The sequence below is a fragment of the Monodelphis domestica genome, chromosome 2 (assembly GCF_027887165.1).
Source record: "Monodelphis domestica isolate mMonDom1 chromosome 2, mMonDom1.pri, whole genome shotgun sequence".
Classification (NCBI taxonomy): domain Eukaryota; kingdom Metazoa; phylum Chordata; class Mammalia; order Didelphimorphia; family Didelphidae; genus Monodelphis; species Monodelphis domestica.
This window is the reverse complement of record NC_077228.1, coordinates 230172553-230188259: the sequence shown is the minus strand read 5'-3', so window position 1 is coordinate 230188259 and position 15707 is coordinate 230172553. Positions and strand designations below refer to the sequence as shown.

Sequence of the window (15707 nt, the reverse complement as noted above, 5' to 3'; positions counted from 1 at the left end):
AAAATCCTCCGCCAGTGTCTTCTCAGGGCTTAGTGGTGACCTTGGTCTAACAATGGAACACAAGCTACGTTGAGCTTCAGACACCAAGTACAAACTCAGTAAGGGATGAACCTTGTGGAATTCAGAGGGGTTTATCATTAGATTCACATCACTTACTTCTTGGATAGGGCCTCTTAAAAAAATCTACAATCCAAGAGCAGAATCCAGGGGTGACAACCCCTAAACTGGCTGCAGAGCAGAGAATTTTTGAACCACAGAAACCTTAAGGACTTACTCCTGAGTTGGAGGGATTAGTAGAAGTAATCATTTTGGGGAAATTATGGAACTTTGTATTGCTACTGAAGTAAATGTTAGCAAATCTTCCCTGGAGGAAGGATTTAATTTTTAGAAATGGCCCAAAGACTTTGGGAACCAAATGTGATGTATAAATTGGGTGATCAAACTGGGTTAGAAAATGGGTTAGAAAAAAGATACATCTCAAAAAAGTTCCTGAAATATTTTGAGAGTGGGCAACATCATTTGAAATAAAGATCTACTTTCCCAAAGAAACTACCCTGAAGGGGTCAATTTTGACACAAGTTGACTCAATTTTTGAATATTTATTAATTTAAAAGAACCCAACAACTAAATTGTTCTTGCTTTATAGCCACCAGATACAAATCAATATCCATCTTCTATGGGTGGATAATTACTTTGTGAACTAAAAGAACAGGTATACCTCCCTACTCCTGCCATTGCAGTCCCAGATTTCACTTTCCTTGGGGATAGGTGTGGGAGTGGTGGTTAGAATGGTCAAATTGGTAAATGTATGTCTGTCTAACAAGACTGAAATGGTCATCCATATTTCTTCACTTCGAGGAGACAATTTAGAGTTTGACTGGACTGGTCTGGGTTGGACCTTTCTTTTTCTAGACTCTCCAGAGCTCCCTATGTAAGGCTGAGATAGTAAAACCTGAGCTTGTCACAGTCCCTCCTTTTGGAGTGTGAATAGCACCCACTCTCCACCTGGCTCCCTCTGGACTTTCCTACCCGGTTAGATGGAGTTTTCCAATGTTGGTGAGGAAGAACTCCAAGTTGTCCTTGTGGTCCTTCTTCATCAGAGGAATGATTGTGCAAGTTGGCTTCAAGCCTCTCTTCAGGACTGCCTAGATAACCCAGAGGTCAGAGAATAAGTCATAAGATCAAGGTTACAAATGGGCAGGGGGAGTGACAGATCATTCTTTGCTCAGCACATCTATCCTTCCCCACATGTTGGAAAGCAGAGAGGTTCAACTCACTAGTCCTGATTTCAATCACAGCTGTTGTTTGGCTCTCTTCTGTAGCCAGGAAGGGCTTTCAGCTGCTAATTGCCACTTGACTGACAGCTCCCAAATTCCTCTCAGTGTGATCCCAGAGTAGTCTGTATAGTGGTTGCTTTTATTTCTCTTTCCATTACAGCTTTAACATTGACCAGTCTGTTTTGTGCTCCTACTGGAAACTATTTATGATCATATGACCTACTTGTTATCAATGGCATTTTCTCAATAATCATCCTCTTTGATCCCTTTGTAAGATTAGATTTGGCTACTTTCTCCTTGAAACTCCTCCTTTGGCTTCAGTGATTTTGCCCTCTTCTGGTTTTCCTCTAGATATTTCTAGCCACTCCTATGACTCCTTCAGCCAAATAGATGTTCCCTTGAGTTTTCTCCCCTGCAATTCAGTCTTTCTCTACATTCTTTCCCTCAGGAATCTCATGACCTCAATAACTTCAAATATGTGACTCACATTCCAATCCAATACACCTATGGCCTAGATAATTCCACTTGAATATCCCATCGTCACTTGAAAATATAACTCATTCTTTTATTCTCAATCTCATTCTCATAGTCACTGACACTCAAATCCTGACTTATTTCTGATTTTTCTTCAAAGGATCAAAGGATCATTGGAGATAGAAAGGATCTTACATATAGTCATTCAAATCTGTTTTTTATTCCAACATGTTTCTCATATCTATCCCACTCTAGTCTAAACCCCCATCACGTCATACTCCAAGACTCTGAAATACCCTGCTAACTCTTCTCCTCAAATTCAGCCTCTCTTGCACTCTATAAAGAATATTCCTTAAATATCATCTACATCTTCCTCCTCTACTCAAGAGCATAACGTGGTTATCAGAAGGTCTGGACTCCTTCTCAAATCTAAACTCCTATGCCAGTTTTCAAAGACCTCCAAAACATGGTCCCACCTAACAATTCCCCAAAAGATCTCTTCTACTTAAATCAGGCCATCTATCTCCTTAAACTCACAGCCATTGCTTATCTTGTTTCCCCTGGCTATACTGTCATCTCTCTCCCTTTTCTTTATTAAATTAAAAATATTTTTTGTTTATTTATATATTTTTTAATTTAAATTTTTAAGTATTCCCCGGTATCTTACCCCTTCCCTCCCTGCTTTGAACCACAGAAGGTATCACACAACAGAAAAATGTATACATGTAAATTATGTCAGTTCTTTCTCTGGAGGTGGACATTCACAAGTTATTTTTCAAACATTTATTCTGTAGCTGCATATGTTCTCTTGATTCTACTCATTTTCCTCATCATTATTTTAAGTAGGTCTTTCCAAGTTTTAAAAAAATGAACCTGCTCATTTCTTATAGTGCTCATTTCTTATTCTTATGGTATTCCATCATAATCATATGCCACAATTTGTTCAGCCATTCATCCCCCTAGTTTCCAATTCTTTGCCACCACAAAGAGCTGATATATATATATATATATATATATATATATATATATATATATATATATATATATATATATATATATATATATATATATATATATATATATATATATACATATATATATATACACACATATATACAGAAGATATATATATGTATATACACACATATAAATATACATAAATAAATACACATACATGTATATGTATGTGTGTATATGTAGGTGTACATATGCACATATGTGTATGTATGTACATATGTACGTATGTACGTATGTATGTATGTGTGTGTGTGTGTGTGTGTGTGTGTGTGTGTGTGTGTGTATGTTTAAGCCCTTACCTTCAGTCTTGGAATCAATGCTGTGTATTGGTTCCAAGGCAGAAGAGTGGTAAGGGCTAGACAATGGGGGTCAAGTGACTTGCCCAGGGTCACACAGCTGGAAAGTGTCTGAGGCTAGATTAAAGCCTAGGACCTCCCATCTCTAGGCCTGGCTCTCAATCCACTGAGCTACCCAGCTGCTCCAGAGCTGCTAAATTTTGAAACAGAGATTCTTTACTTTTTACCTTGATCTCCCTGGGAAACAGACCTTGGGTATACCAGTGGTATTGCTGGATCTAAGGGTATACACAGTTTTATAACTCTTTGGGCATAATTCCAAATTGCTCTTCAAAATGGTTGGATCAATTTGCATTTTCACCAACAGTCTTCTCTTTTAAATGGCTATTCAAATATTCTTTATCATCAAGATCTATTTTTTCTAGGAAGTCTTACCTAAATAACCTTAGCTCTTATTCAAAAGAATAGCTTTAGAGCTAGGGGTCTCTTAAGAGACCACTGAGTCTTAACCCTTCATTTAATAAGAGGAAACTAAGGCCAGAGAAGCTAAGCAACTTGCCCAGGGTTTCAAAGACTACTTAGTGTCTGTCAGAAGCTGGATTTGAATCTATGTCTTCTGGACTGACTCTAACCCTTTGTATTCTACCACACTGCCCCATATAGTCTCCTTCTCTTCTGAATTCACTTAGCACATATCATTAGAAGATATAATTGTTTTGAATTTTTTTGGGGTGGGGTGTAGAGGGATGATTTAACAGCAGTTTTCTCGTGTTCTTTATCATTCCTAATGATGTAAGTTAATTCAGGGTAGGAACTGTGGCCTTGAAGGAGTTTCCCCCTTCAAATCTCACTTATACACTTTACTTTTCAACTCTCTAATACCCTTGTCACATAATTTTGTGTTTTAGATCTATTGGTATTTATTATGTCTTCTTACTAGAAGCTCTTGATGGCAGGGATTCCATTTTAGTTAAGGCCAAGGTACATGGCATCTACTAAGTACTTAAATAATTTCTGTTATATTGTACTATAGAAGCCTCCATGGCACCCAAAATGGTGCCGAGCACCCAGGAGCTAACAAGAAATATTCTCTATCTATTGCCTGAATGATGCTCACTGCCACTCAAACATTCTGGTAATGTTGCTGACATGGTCTTTGAATTGCCACCCCAGATCCTTGAGTCTGGCCTCCCCCAAGGGCCCCAGTACCTGCAGAAGGGCATGGGGGGCTATCTCCAACACTATGGCATTGTCCGGGACGTGCCTCAGGGCCTCCTGGAAGAGCACTGGGCTCACCAGATTGTTGACATTGTATTCCGCTGAGGATGTTTGGGCCAGGGTCCCCTTCCACTGGTCCTCAGGGATGGAGGTACTGAGCCAGCGTGAGGAGCGGGGCCGGGGATTTTTGATCACCTGTGAGAGACACACTCAAGATTAAAAAGAGATGTTATTGTAGCCCCTAGCTATAGTAACTCCAACTTTTTGCTGAAACTTCTTTTCTTCTTCTTATACCCTTCACCTAGCAGAAAAACAAACCAATCCAACCCACTATTAGGTTTCTTCTTTGATTTGATCCTTAGTCTCATTCTAAAAAAACAAAAAAACATGGGCTTAGAATGGGGGGAAAAGGGGAAGGTGACTTCAGAGGCCCCAAGTTGGCTTAATTGTTGCTGTTGAATCCATTTCTGAACCTGTTCCCAAAGAGGAAAGAAGAGCTCAACAAATCTCTAAGAGCATTTACCCTTCTCTCTCCTTGTAATAGGCTATCCCTTCACTCTACCAATCCATACTTCCTTCTCCACCAATTTAAAAATCCAACTCAAAAAGCATCCCACTTCCCTACTGGAAGCCTTTCCTGACCTAATAATCACTTTAATTCTGTATCCCCTGGCAAGGATGTGAGAGGACTTCTAATCTGATGTCCTCATTTTACAGATGAGGAAACTCGGAGAATATGTGTGTGGAGAGACTTTAAGACAGTCCAGCTAAGCTAAATAGAGCCCACCTCCTGGCCAATCTGTAGCTGCTGTGAGCTCCCCGAGGATGGGCCTGGGCCCTCGGCTCTCTTTGGATTTCCTATTCCTGTACCTTCCCTGGTACTTCCTAGAGGGTTTGTTCCACAGTAAGTGGGTGTTTGGTGCATGACAGAGGCTCCCTGACCCCCTCACTCACCTTCTTCAGGGCTTGAAGCAGGGTGGGAGCAATGGACTCCATGAAATAGGAGTGGAAGGCAACGCCTCCCGTTCTCACTTCCTTGGCAAACACACCCTCAGCCTTCAGCTCCTCAATGAACTTACTCATTAAAGCCTGGGGGGAGAAGGGGGGGAGACCCACAGTATCAGTGCCTCGGACCTCCATATTCAAGGAAAAAGAGGGGGAAGCATTTGGGGGATGGAGGGAAGAAGGAAGGCTTGATTGGAGTTTTCCTAACATTCTTTAACTATCATCTCTAAAGTCGTGACTATTTGCTGGAATATATGATGCACCCATTTGTCTGGAAAGGTGGCTAATGATCACAGAATGTTAGAGCCGGAAGGAGACTAAGAAATGATCTAGTCCAACTACCTCATTTTACAAGGTGATTTGCTGGTAGAAGCAGAGTCCCTGAGCTAGCTCGTGCCAATGCTGGGCTTGGGGCAGCATTCTAGTGAATATAGATCTGCCTTCAGTCTCTTCCTTTTTCCATTACACCAGCCTGCATTTCCTCACAGAAAAGGACCTGTGACTTATGCATGAGTCTCTGAGGATGATAGCCAGAACATTCTTAAATATCAAGAGTATCTAAAGGGGCAGTTTAACCCTCTCATCGTAGGATCTGAGCCCTCATTCTAAGGATTCCTAGATGTGGTTTCAGTTGTGTCTTACTCTTTGTGATCTCATTTGGGGGTTTCTGGACAAAGGAGTATCCTTCTCCAGCTCATTTTATAGATGAGGAAACAGAGGCAGACAGGGTTAAGTGACTTGTCCAAGGTCACACAGCTAGCAAGTGTTTGAAATTAAGATTTGAATTTAGGAAGATAAGTCTTTTTTGAGTTCAGGTTTCACAACCCCATCAACTTCACCATCTAGTTGCCTAGGGTTCTTACCCTGAAAAACTGTTCAGCCACAGTCCTATTCCCAAGACCTAGATTGTCTAAGAAGAAATATATGAGAAGTGGAAGAAATGTTCTCTACTGCCCTGGCAGGTCAAATTCTCTGCCCAGGGTCCCTACTCACCTGGGGTCCTGATATGGTGACTGTATCCTCGGAGTTATGGCAGGCAGGAACAACACCCTTGGGACAGCGCTGTTTGCATTCTTCCCATGAGAGCCCTATAAATGGGGACCAAAAGTGTCACTTCAAATAACAAAAGGCCAGGAGGTTCCAGGAGTAATGGAAACCGAGTAACAGAAAGATCCCTTTTTGTGGAGTACAAAGACTCATTTTTCCCAGAGTTCCTATACTGGACTTTTTTGGATTTAATTTTTGCTGACAAGTACTTAGTATTTGAGGAGTATATGCAGGGGGTTCAGCATGTATGGATGATTCTACAAGCTAGTTCCTCTGCCTGTGAAGAGATGAGAAGGGAAGCTATAGGCTTAAATGGGCTTCAGTGGAGTTTAAGAGGGGGGAGAGGGGAAATACTAAGATATATAACCCCCAAATCCTTACTTTTGGAGGGCCAAACCCAACAAAGAAAATATACAAATTAAACCTTGAACTTTGTGGGTGAACTATTTCTAATAAATCTATATCTAGGCCTCTGGCCTTCCCCTCACCACCCACTCTCTTGGTTTAACTCTGCCTTTCTCAAACTTGTTAAGAACATATCTAATGCAAACTCTCTCTCTCTGCACTACTTAGTTATCTGTTTTCTTATTTCACATTAGGAGATAAACTCCTTAAGAGCAGTAATTGCATTTTTTTAGGCTCTACTGTTCCAAATGGTTAGTTTGGCAAGGTACTTATGGAGCTAATGAAGCAGGATAGTTATCACATCAGAAACAACAGTAACAAAAATAAGGAGAAGAGTTTCATTTGATATGGTACTTAAATAATTATAAAAATGCATATTGTAGCCTATGAAATACAGACTGCAAGTATTATTCCACTTTTGCAAGCAAAAAGGAGGAGGCACAAAGAAATAACTGCCTTGGTTCAGGCCATAGTTTGGTAGAGCAGGGACATTTATTGAAATCTTTTGACTCTTAAGTCCAGTATAAAGATATTTTCTACTTAGTTTTGGAATTATATTGAATGACTTAAAACAAAACAAACAAAAAACCCAACTGCTGTGGATTTGTTTGATTTAGGCTGATATTAAAATGAGTTAGTATTTCCTGAATGGTAGCCCGGAAGCAGATTGGGGAGTAGGATTGGAAACTAGCTCAAGTTAAACATTTGTCATGAACAATCACAAAGTGGATAATTAACACACACGGGTTACTTGGAGAGAAGGACCATAGAATGTGAAAGGTGGAAGATGTCCTTGGAGATCACCTTGTCCAAGCCAACTCATTTTATAGATGGTAAAAATGAGGCCCAGGGAAAGGGGAAATAATTTGTTCAAGGTCCCACAGTTTGGGAATGAGTGGAACCAAAGCCTACATTCTCCTGTCTATGCTCTTCCCCCTGCTCTGTGTTGTTTCTTTATCATCAGTATGCCTAGGAGATATCTTGAACAACTATAGGCAGGGGGAAAATTCTTAATCAAACAACTGATAGAGATGATCACTTGAGACAAAAAGAGATCTTTACCTCCCATACTACATCAGTCCATAGTCTACTTGGGGCCAGGGACTATTTCTGATTATTCCCTTGCCTTGACTTCTCAGGGGAGGCTGGAACATGCAGCCCCATGGGCATGACAATTCTCAGACACCTACCCACAGCCGCCATGCTTCCTGCAGGGAACTTGGCATCTTTGATGCACTGGCCTCTCCAGTAAGCGGCAAGGACAGCCTCATTCTGGGTGAGGCAACCATCGGCATAGCCACAGGCCACCTCGCCCAGGGAGTGCCCAATGATGCCATCTGGCTTCAAGCCCATAGCCATCAGCATGTCAATTTGGGCAATCTGAAGAGAAGGAGCAATGGAGGAGTTAATCAGAACAAGGATTACTGAGCCTGGAAATTAAAATTAACTGGTGTTAATACAAAGCCACCCATTTCTTTGTTGGATCCCGAGATTCATGGCACTAGGGTTTTTTTCTAATAGAGTGAAAGGTCTGATATAAGTCAGTACCATCTTTTGATTTAGTTCCCTGTTAAGAGCAGTGATGGATTTAAAAAAAAAAACCCATACTTTCTTAGTAACAACTCTTAAGAAAAAAAGGCATGGGCTAGGCAAATGGGATTAAGTGACTTACACACAGTCACAGAGATAGAAAGTGTCTAAGGACACTCTGAACCCAGGATCTACACAACATCAAGCTACTGGACAGACCATCCCTTCATATAGTCTGGTTAAGAAGTAATTTTGAAGGGGGCATCTGGATGGCTCAGTGGATTGAGAGTCATGCCCAGAGATGGGAGGTCCTGGGTTCAAATCTGGCCTTAGACACTTCCTAGCTGTGTGACCATGGGTAAGTCATTTAACTCCCATTGCCTAGCCCTTACCACTCTTTTGCCAGTATTGATTCTAAGATGGAAGGTAAGGGTTTAAAAAAAAAGTAACTGAGGTTTTGAATTATGTTATAAAGCAATAGTTATCAAAACTATCTTGTACTGGCTAAGAAATAGAAAAGTAGATAAGTGGAACAGAACAGACAACAAAGTTGTAAGAGATTATAGCAATTTTGTGTTTAACAAAAGTCGAGATCCAAGTTTTGAGGATTAAAAATTCACTATTCAGAAAACATTGTTAGGAAATCTGAAAAACAACCTGGCAGAAACTAGATATAAACGAATAGCTTACATCATTTACCAACATAATATCAAAATGGGCATATGACCTAGGCATAGGGGAAGATATCATAAGCAAATTAGAAGAACAAAGAACATATTACCTATCAGATTAATGGACAGAAGAATGTGAAAAAACAAGCAAAAGAAAGCATTATGAGATGTAAAATAGGATAATTTTGAATACATTCAAGAGATTTTGTACTAATAAAACTAATGCAATGAAGATTAGAAGGAAAGTAGTAAGTTGGGAAAAATTTTTATAGGCAATTTCTCAGATAGAGATTTTCAAAACTAAAATATATAGAGAACTTAGTAAAATATATAATAATGTGAATAGTGCCTTAATTGATGGATGGTTACAAGATGTGAGCAAACAGTTTTTGGATGAAGAAATCAAGGCCAGATATAACTATATGAAGACATGGTCTAAATCATTATTGATTAGAGAAACGCAAATCAAAACAACTTATCTATCAACCTATCAAACTGGCTAAAAAGACAAAATAAAAAACGTGGAGGGTTGCGGAAAAATGGGGACACTGATATACTGTCGGTGGCACTGTAAACTGATCTATTCATTTTGGAGAGCGATCTGGAATTACGCTCAAAGAGTTATAAAACTTTTTTTTCTTTTTTTTTAATTTTTAAAATTTTTATTTGGTCATTTCCAAACACTATTCATTGGAAACAAAGATCATTTTCTTTTCTTCCCTCCCCCCTCCCACCACCTCTCCCATAGCCCACGTGTGCGGATTCCATTGGGTATCACATGTGTTCTTGATTCAAACCCATTTCCATGTTGTTGGTATTTGCTCTAGAGCGTTCATTTAGAGTCTCTCCTCAGTCGTATCCCCTCCACCCCTGTAGTCAAGCAGTTGCTTTTCATCAGTGTTTTTACTCCAGTTATAAAACTTTTGATCTAGTAATACCACTATTAGGTTTATTTCCTAACATAATCAGAAAAGAAAAAAAAGAAAAATATATGTTCTAAAATATTTATAGCGGTGGCAAAGAAACGGAGACTAAGGGGATGCCCATCAATTGAGGAATGTCTAAACAAGTTGTGGTAGATGATTATGATGTATGGAATACTACTATGCAGGTTAATTTTGGAAAAATATGGAAAGACCTACATGAAATTATGAAGTGAAATGAACAGAACCAAGAGAACATTATATACAGCAACAGAAGAATGATCTATGTCCACCTCCAGAAAAAGAACTGACATATATCTTTTTTTCAAATGATGTCTTCTCTAAGTGGGAGAGGAAAAGGAGGGAGTTAACTGGGTATTTTAATGCAACAAAGAAATACATTTAAATTTTAAAAAAGTAAATGAGTCAAAATATTTCATGAAAATGTCTTATCAGGCCTAGCATGAGGTTCCCAGGAAGAAAGAATCAGAGAGGTCTTCCAAACATATTTTCTTGAGTAAAGAATTACATGTTTTGTATGAGTGGGTCCCTGTGGTGAGGACTGCTGGATGAGTGCAGACGAAGACTGGGAAATGCCTTCCTCTTTCCTACCTGAATTGCAGTAAGGCTAACAAAGGCATGGACGATATCTTCAAAGGTATTCTCATCAGTACTCAGCAGGAGGTCTGACACTTTGAGGCCATACTCTTTCACAGCTTCATCAGAGCGCAGGATGGAATTGCGAAAGATGTCCAGTCTCATGAGACTCAGGCCCATCCTCCGCCATTGTGTGCCCATACCTGTTCAATGGGTAGGAGGACATAGATATCTTGTTTAATCCCTACCCTCCTTTCTCCCTCCATTTGCATGGAGGGAGGCATTTATCTTACTCCCTGGCCCACTTCAGGATAGCCTGAAGGAGGAGAGAGATTGTCAGGTGTGTATGTGGGAGGAAACTCTTGGGTAGCCCTTGGCACTGAATGGAGGATTACTAAGCCAAGAGAAGACTGCAGGATGGGGTAGGAGGGAGAAGTGGGAAGTTAGTAATTGCTACATACACAAATGGATTTTTTTTAAAGAGGAAAGTTTTTATTCTTTTAATTTTTACCTTTTCTCTCAGACATGAGGAAAGGATGAAATTAGACTTGTGGCAAAGAAGATTTAAAACTTCTTTCCATAAGTGTTGGTAGAAAAAAGAATCATTGAATTAGTGTGGATGAGGTTGCATTTGGAAATAGGAATGGACAGGCTCTTCTCCATCCTAAGACACCATGACTGGAATAAGGCCCTGGTCCCAGATGGAGATGATCAGGGATGGGGTAGGCAAAGGGGCTGGAAAACTCACCAGAGCAGATGAACCAGAGGGGCCGCTCTCCTGAGCTCACCATCTGCACCTCCTTGGCATTGCTCTCCCCGCCAAGCACAGTGAAACCTCGATAGGGCATGCTGGCTGGGGGCACCATGGCGATGTCATTGAGCATGCTCACAAAAGTCTGGTCCTGGGCCTGCAACTGGCCCTGCTCTAGCAGCGTCTCTACAGCTTCCTCAGTGCGCCCGCTGACCTGCAGCAGGTGAGGCAAGGGTGGGGAGTGTGGGGGCTGGGCCCGCCTGGTGTTGGGCTTGAGAATGACATGGACATTGGAGCCACCAAAACCAAATGAATTGATGCCAACATTGCCGCCTTTGACAGGGATCGGTCTGTCTACGACCAGGAGTGTCCCATCCAGGAGTGCGGGGATTTCAGGGTTAGGGTTCTTGAAGTGCAGGTTGGGTGCCCAGACTCCATGTTCCAGAGAGAGAAGCACCTGTGGGGAAGAGCAGGATGAGGCAGGGAAATGTGGGTGACCTCTGCAATGTCTCCAGGGCAATCACAAAACCTGTTCTTTATGGTTGGTCCCTCGGGGCTGGGGCAGGACTAGCTTCTTTTCCTCATTCCATATCAAACTGGAGTTATTAAATGAACCATATCCTACCATTCCTGCTACCATTCAAGAAGTTCTGGAGGACAGCACTCTGGGAAATCTTCCCCACTTTATAGAGTAACGCTTGACCCTGAGTTCACATAAGAGCCAGGTTTAGCACCAGCAGTCCCTAGTTGGCGTGCCTTTGAATAGCTCTGGGATTGTGCTGCATCTGCAGAGTGGTCTAGAGGGGTACATAGGATACCACAGTGCTAGTCCCAGCTGCCACATACTCGTGTGACCTCAAACAAGGCACTTTAACTCCCCATGTCTCTGGAGGTTTCCTTGCCCATAAAATGAAGGGGCTAGACTCTATGAAGTGCATTCTCAATCTAACAGTCAGTCAACAAACACTTATTAAGCATTTACTATGTGCTAAACACTATGTTAAGTGCTGGGGGAGATAAAGAAAGGCAAAAAAAAAAGCCTCTGACCTCAAAGAGCATATAGTCTAACGGGAATAACATTCTATTGTTTTATATTCCACTGGAAGGTTGCTGGCTAAACAGGAACTCCAATTTGTCTATGAACCATGCTTGGTCTTCATACTGGGAGGACTACATCTTAGAACCTTAGAATATTAGATCTAAAAGGCATCTTATAGATCTTTCAGCCCCCTCAATTCAGAACCAAAAAAAATGGCACCAAAGTACAGTTATGGCAGATTGGGGAGGTGGTCTTCATACCTATGAGCATTCATATGAGGATATAGTTCTTGGGGTTCCTTCTTTTATTATTCTCTTTCTCATAATAATTATAACAATATCTATCTATATAAAAATATAAAATCTCATGGTCTGAGATTATATATACACAGAAAAATATAAAATCTCATGGCCCAAGGGTGGAGGGAGACAGGGACTGATGATGGACAACAGGATTAAAATATGGTCTCATGTGGAAGTCACCATATGATACCATAAGTCACATTCAATGGCCTCTTCTCAGTTATCACTCTTCTCCTTGGACATTCTCTTCCTATCTCTCTAACCATGTGAAACCTACTCCAAGGCTCTGACTTGGAACCTCTTCTCTTTTCTTTCTACAATCTCTCCTTTGGTTGACTTCATCAGTTTTTATGGGTTCAATTATCATCTCTAGGCAGATAACTCTCATATTTATAAACTACTCTTTCTCCAGAGCTCCAGATCCACATATGCATAATGAACATTTCAAACCGGATATTCTATAGGCATTTCAAATTTAGTATGTACTATGCAGAATTCATTTATCTTTGTATTTTAAGCAACTCAAGACTTCTTATGTCCAAAATAGAACTCATTACCCTTCCCCTTATACTTGTCCTCTTCTTGGCTTCTTTATTTCTACCCAGGGTGCTACCATCTCTCAAAGTAATTCAGTGTTGTGCTTCCCTCCTCACTCTCATTCACCCTAACAACCAATCTTTTTTTTTTTTTTTGGCTTTCTTCTTCCTCTCTCTCTTCTCGCATGTTCCCTTCTTTCCTTGCTCACTGCCATCCCCTTTGTCAGGTCCTGGTCACCTCTTGCCTAGATTATTGCAACAGCCTAATTAGTCTCTCTGTCTCAACCATCTCCTTATGTCCTCCACACAGTTGACAAGATGATGATTCCTAAAGCACAGGGTTGATGATGTCACTGTCCTACCCAATACATTCTAGTGGTGCCCTATTACCTCTGGAATGGAATCTAAAACGTACCTCTAACCCACTATTGTCCTTTGTTTGGTATTTAAAACTCTTCGGAAGCTGGGCTCATCTTACCTTCGCAGCTTTACTACACATTGACTCTTTCCCACATTAAACCTCCTGCCATCCTGGGAGTTCCTCATATATAGGACTTCATCTCCAGGCTGTGCATTTACACCAGCCACCCCCAACCCCCATTCCTGGAGTGCTCTTGTTTCTCACAACCAGGAATCCTGCATTTCTTAAAGATCCTCTTAATGGGCTACCTTTCCTGGTCTTCCCAGGAAGCTTCCCCTCTAAAGCTACCATGTATCTACTTTGTATTCTTATATATTTATGTATGGGCTTGCTGCCTTCTCCATTAGAAAATAAACTCGCTGAGGGAAGGAATATCACTCTTGTCTTTGTATTTCCAGTGATTAGCACAGTGCCTGTTAAGTAGAAATCCCTAAATAAATGCGTGTCCTTTGGACTCGATTGAGTCAGGGAATGAGGTTTCGAGCCCTGCCTCCCCCATCCCTCTTTCCTGCACTGGGGTTCTCTCTACACAACATTGTCCCTGAGCATTGTGGGTAGTGACTGTTTAGACTCAGAACAGATATCAGAATTCAGGCTGGAGATGGGAGGACAGATAAAAGACAACATTAGATGTGGGGAAGAGGGGTGAAGGGGGAGGTTGGGGAGCAGAAGGCTTCAGGGAAGAGAAGGTACTTCTCTAGGATAACAACCTCCTACACATGACAGGAGGAGTACTCCCCCAGAGTCAAGCCCAATCAATCAACCACACCCAGTGAAACCAGCCAGGCCAGGGAGAGGTAGCAATCTCATTCTGAGGCCAAGCTTCCTTAGCCCCATTAGGTTCACTAGTCAAAGAATCAAAGAACATTAGAGCTGGAAGGGATCTTGTAAGTTATCTTGTCCAACCCCCTCATTTTGTAGAGGAGGAAAAGGAAATGGATTAAATCCCAGAATTTTATAGCTGGAAGGAACTCTAGCAATTATCTAGCATAGGTCCCTTTTACATTTTAGGAAATTGAAGCTCACAGGAAATTCAGGGCAGAGCCAGGATTGGAATTAGGGTCTTCTGACTTATAATTCAGAGTTTTCCCCTCTTGTTTCTACCATTCCTATTTTGCCCTTCCCCATTCCTGCTTCCTGATATTTATTTTTAGCAGCAGCAATAAGTTTAAAGGGACCCATAAATGAGGAGAGATTACCCTGCAGGTTGAAATTGGGAAAGGGTAATTGCCACACTCATTGAGATATTTGACTTGGCACCATGTAAAACACATATCTCCCCTTTAAGCCAAGTGACTATTTTCCCAGTAACTTTCCCAAGAGGGTCAAATACTTGGGCAAAAAGATAAAAATCTATCTTGTATGAATCAACTCCAACCCTACCCCTCATCTAAAGCTTAGGGGGACAAGGGCTTCTTGAGGAATGGGGATATAATAAGCTAGTCTGAGCTTTCCCCATAAGTTACCTTGGACAGGGCTGCCAGCCCGGAGGCAGGCTCAGGATGGCCCATATTTGATTTTGTGGATCCTATTAGTAGTGGCTCACGGCGAGATTGGCACAAAGCTCGGACAATGCCATTCAATTCTTGAGGATCCCCAACCTGGGGGAACAGAAACGAGAAAGATCATGAGCTTCCTGGCCTAGCTCACTTGAACTACTTTTGCCTAAAAATATCTGCATAATCCTGGCTGAGATGGGTGAGGAGGTAGAGGAGGAAGGCCTGGGGGGACACTCCACAATCTCACCTTAGTGCCAGTGCCATGGGTTTCGACATATTCCAGTGATTCAGGGGAGACTCCAGAGTCCTTATACAAAGATCGCATTAGCTGTTCCTGTACCTCTCCAGAGGGGAAAGTCACACCTGCAAGAAGATACCACTTGCTTTCAAGGCCTCAGAAGTTCCATAAACTTTGCCTAAAGGCAGTTTCATCCCCACAATTCATTTACTAGTTATATTTTTTAGATGGTATGTCCCTTTGCTTCCAAGCCTTGTTCTGATGCTCCCCATGCCAACCTAGTATCTCTGTTCTCTGAAGGCCAGCCACTGATGTAGCAGCTGGGTAGAGTCTTTCTTCTAACCTGGTACCCCTAGATGCCATGGATTCAAAATGCTGCTTTCTAGGGATATAGCTCTGTCTAAAATTAGTGATAGTCTCTTAATTGCCAAAATAATCCTGGCCTTGTCTCAGCCTTCTAG

The 15707-nt window shown here is 41.4% G+C and overlaps 1 protein-coding gene across 1 annotated transcript in view; it reads right to left on the bottom strand.

The window, feature by feature from the left end:
• FASN (fatty acid synthase) overlaps positions 1-15707 on the bottom strand; it is a 58547-nt gene that overhangs the window by 27458 nt on the left and 15382 nt on the right. Inside the window, exons 7-15 of the mRNA XM_007482818.3 lie at positions 15256-15371; positions 14976-15110; positions 11209-11668; positions 10476-10663; positions 7930-8119; positions 6281-6375; positions 5237-5371; positions 4274-4477; positions 1030-1145 (exon numbers count right to left, since the gene is read on the bottom strand). Coding sequence (XP_007482880.1) covers positions 1030-1145; positions 4274-4477; positions 5237-5371; positions 6281-6375; positions 7930-8119; positions 10476-10663; positions 11209-11668; positions 14976-15110; positions 15256-15371 — 1639 coding nt within the window. The remainder of the gene's footprint in view (positions 1-1029; positions 1146-4273; positions 4478-5236; positions 5372-6280; positions 6376-7929; positions 8120-10475; positions 10664-11208; positions 11669-14975; positions 15111-15255; positions 15372-15707) is intronic.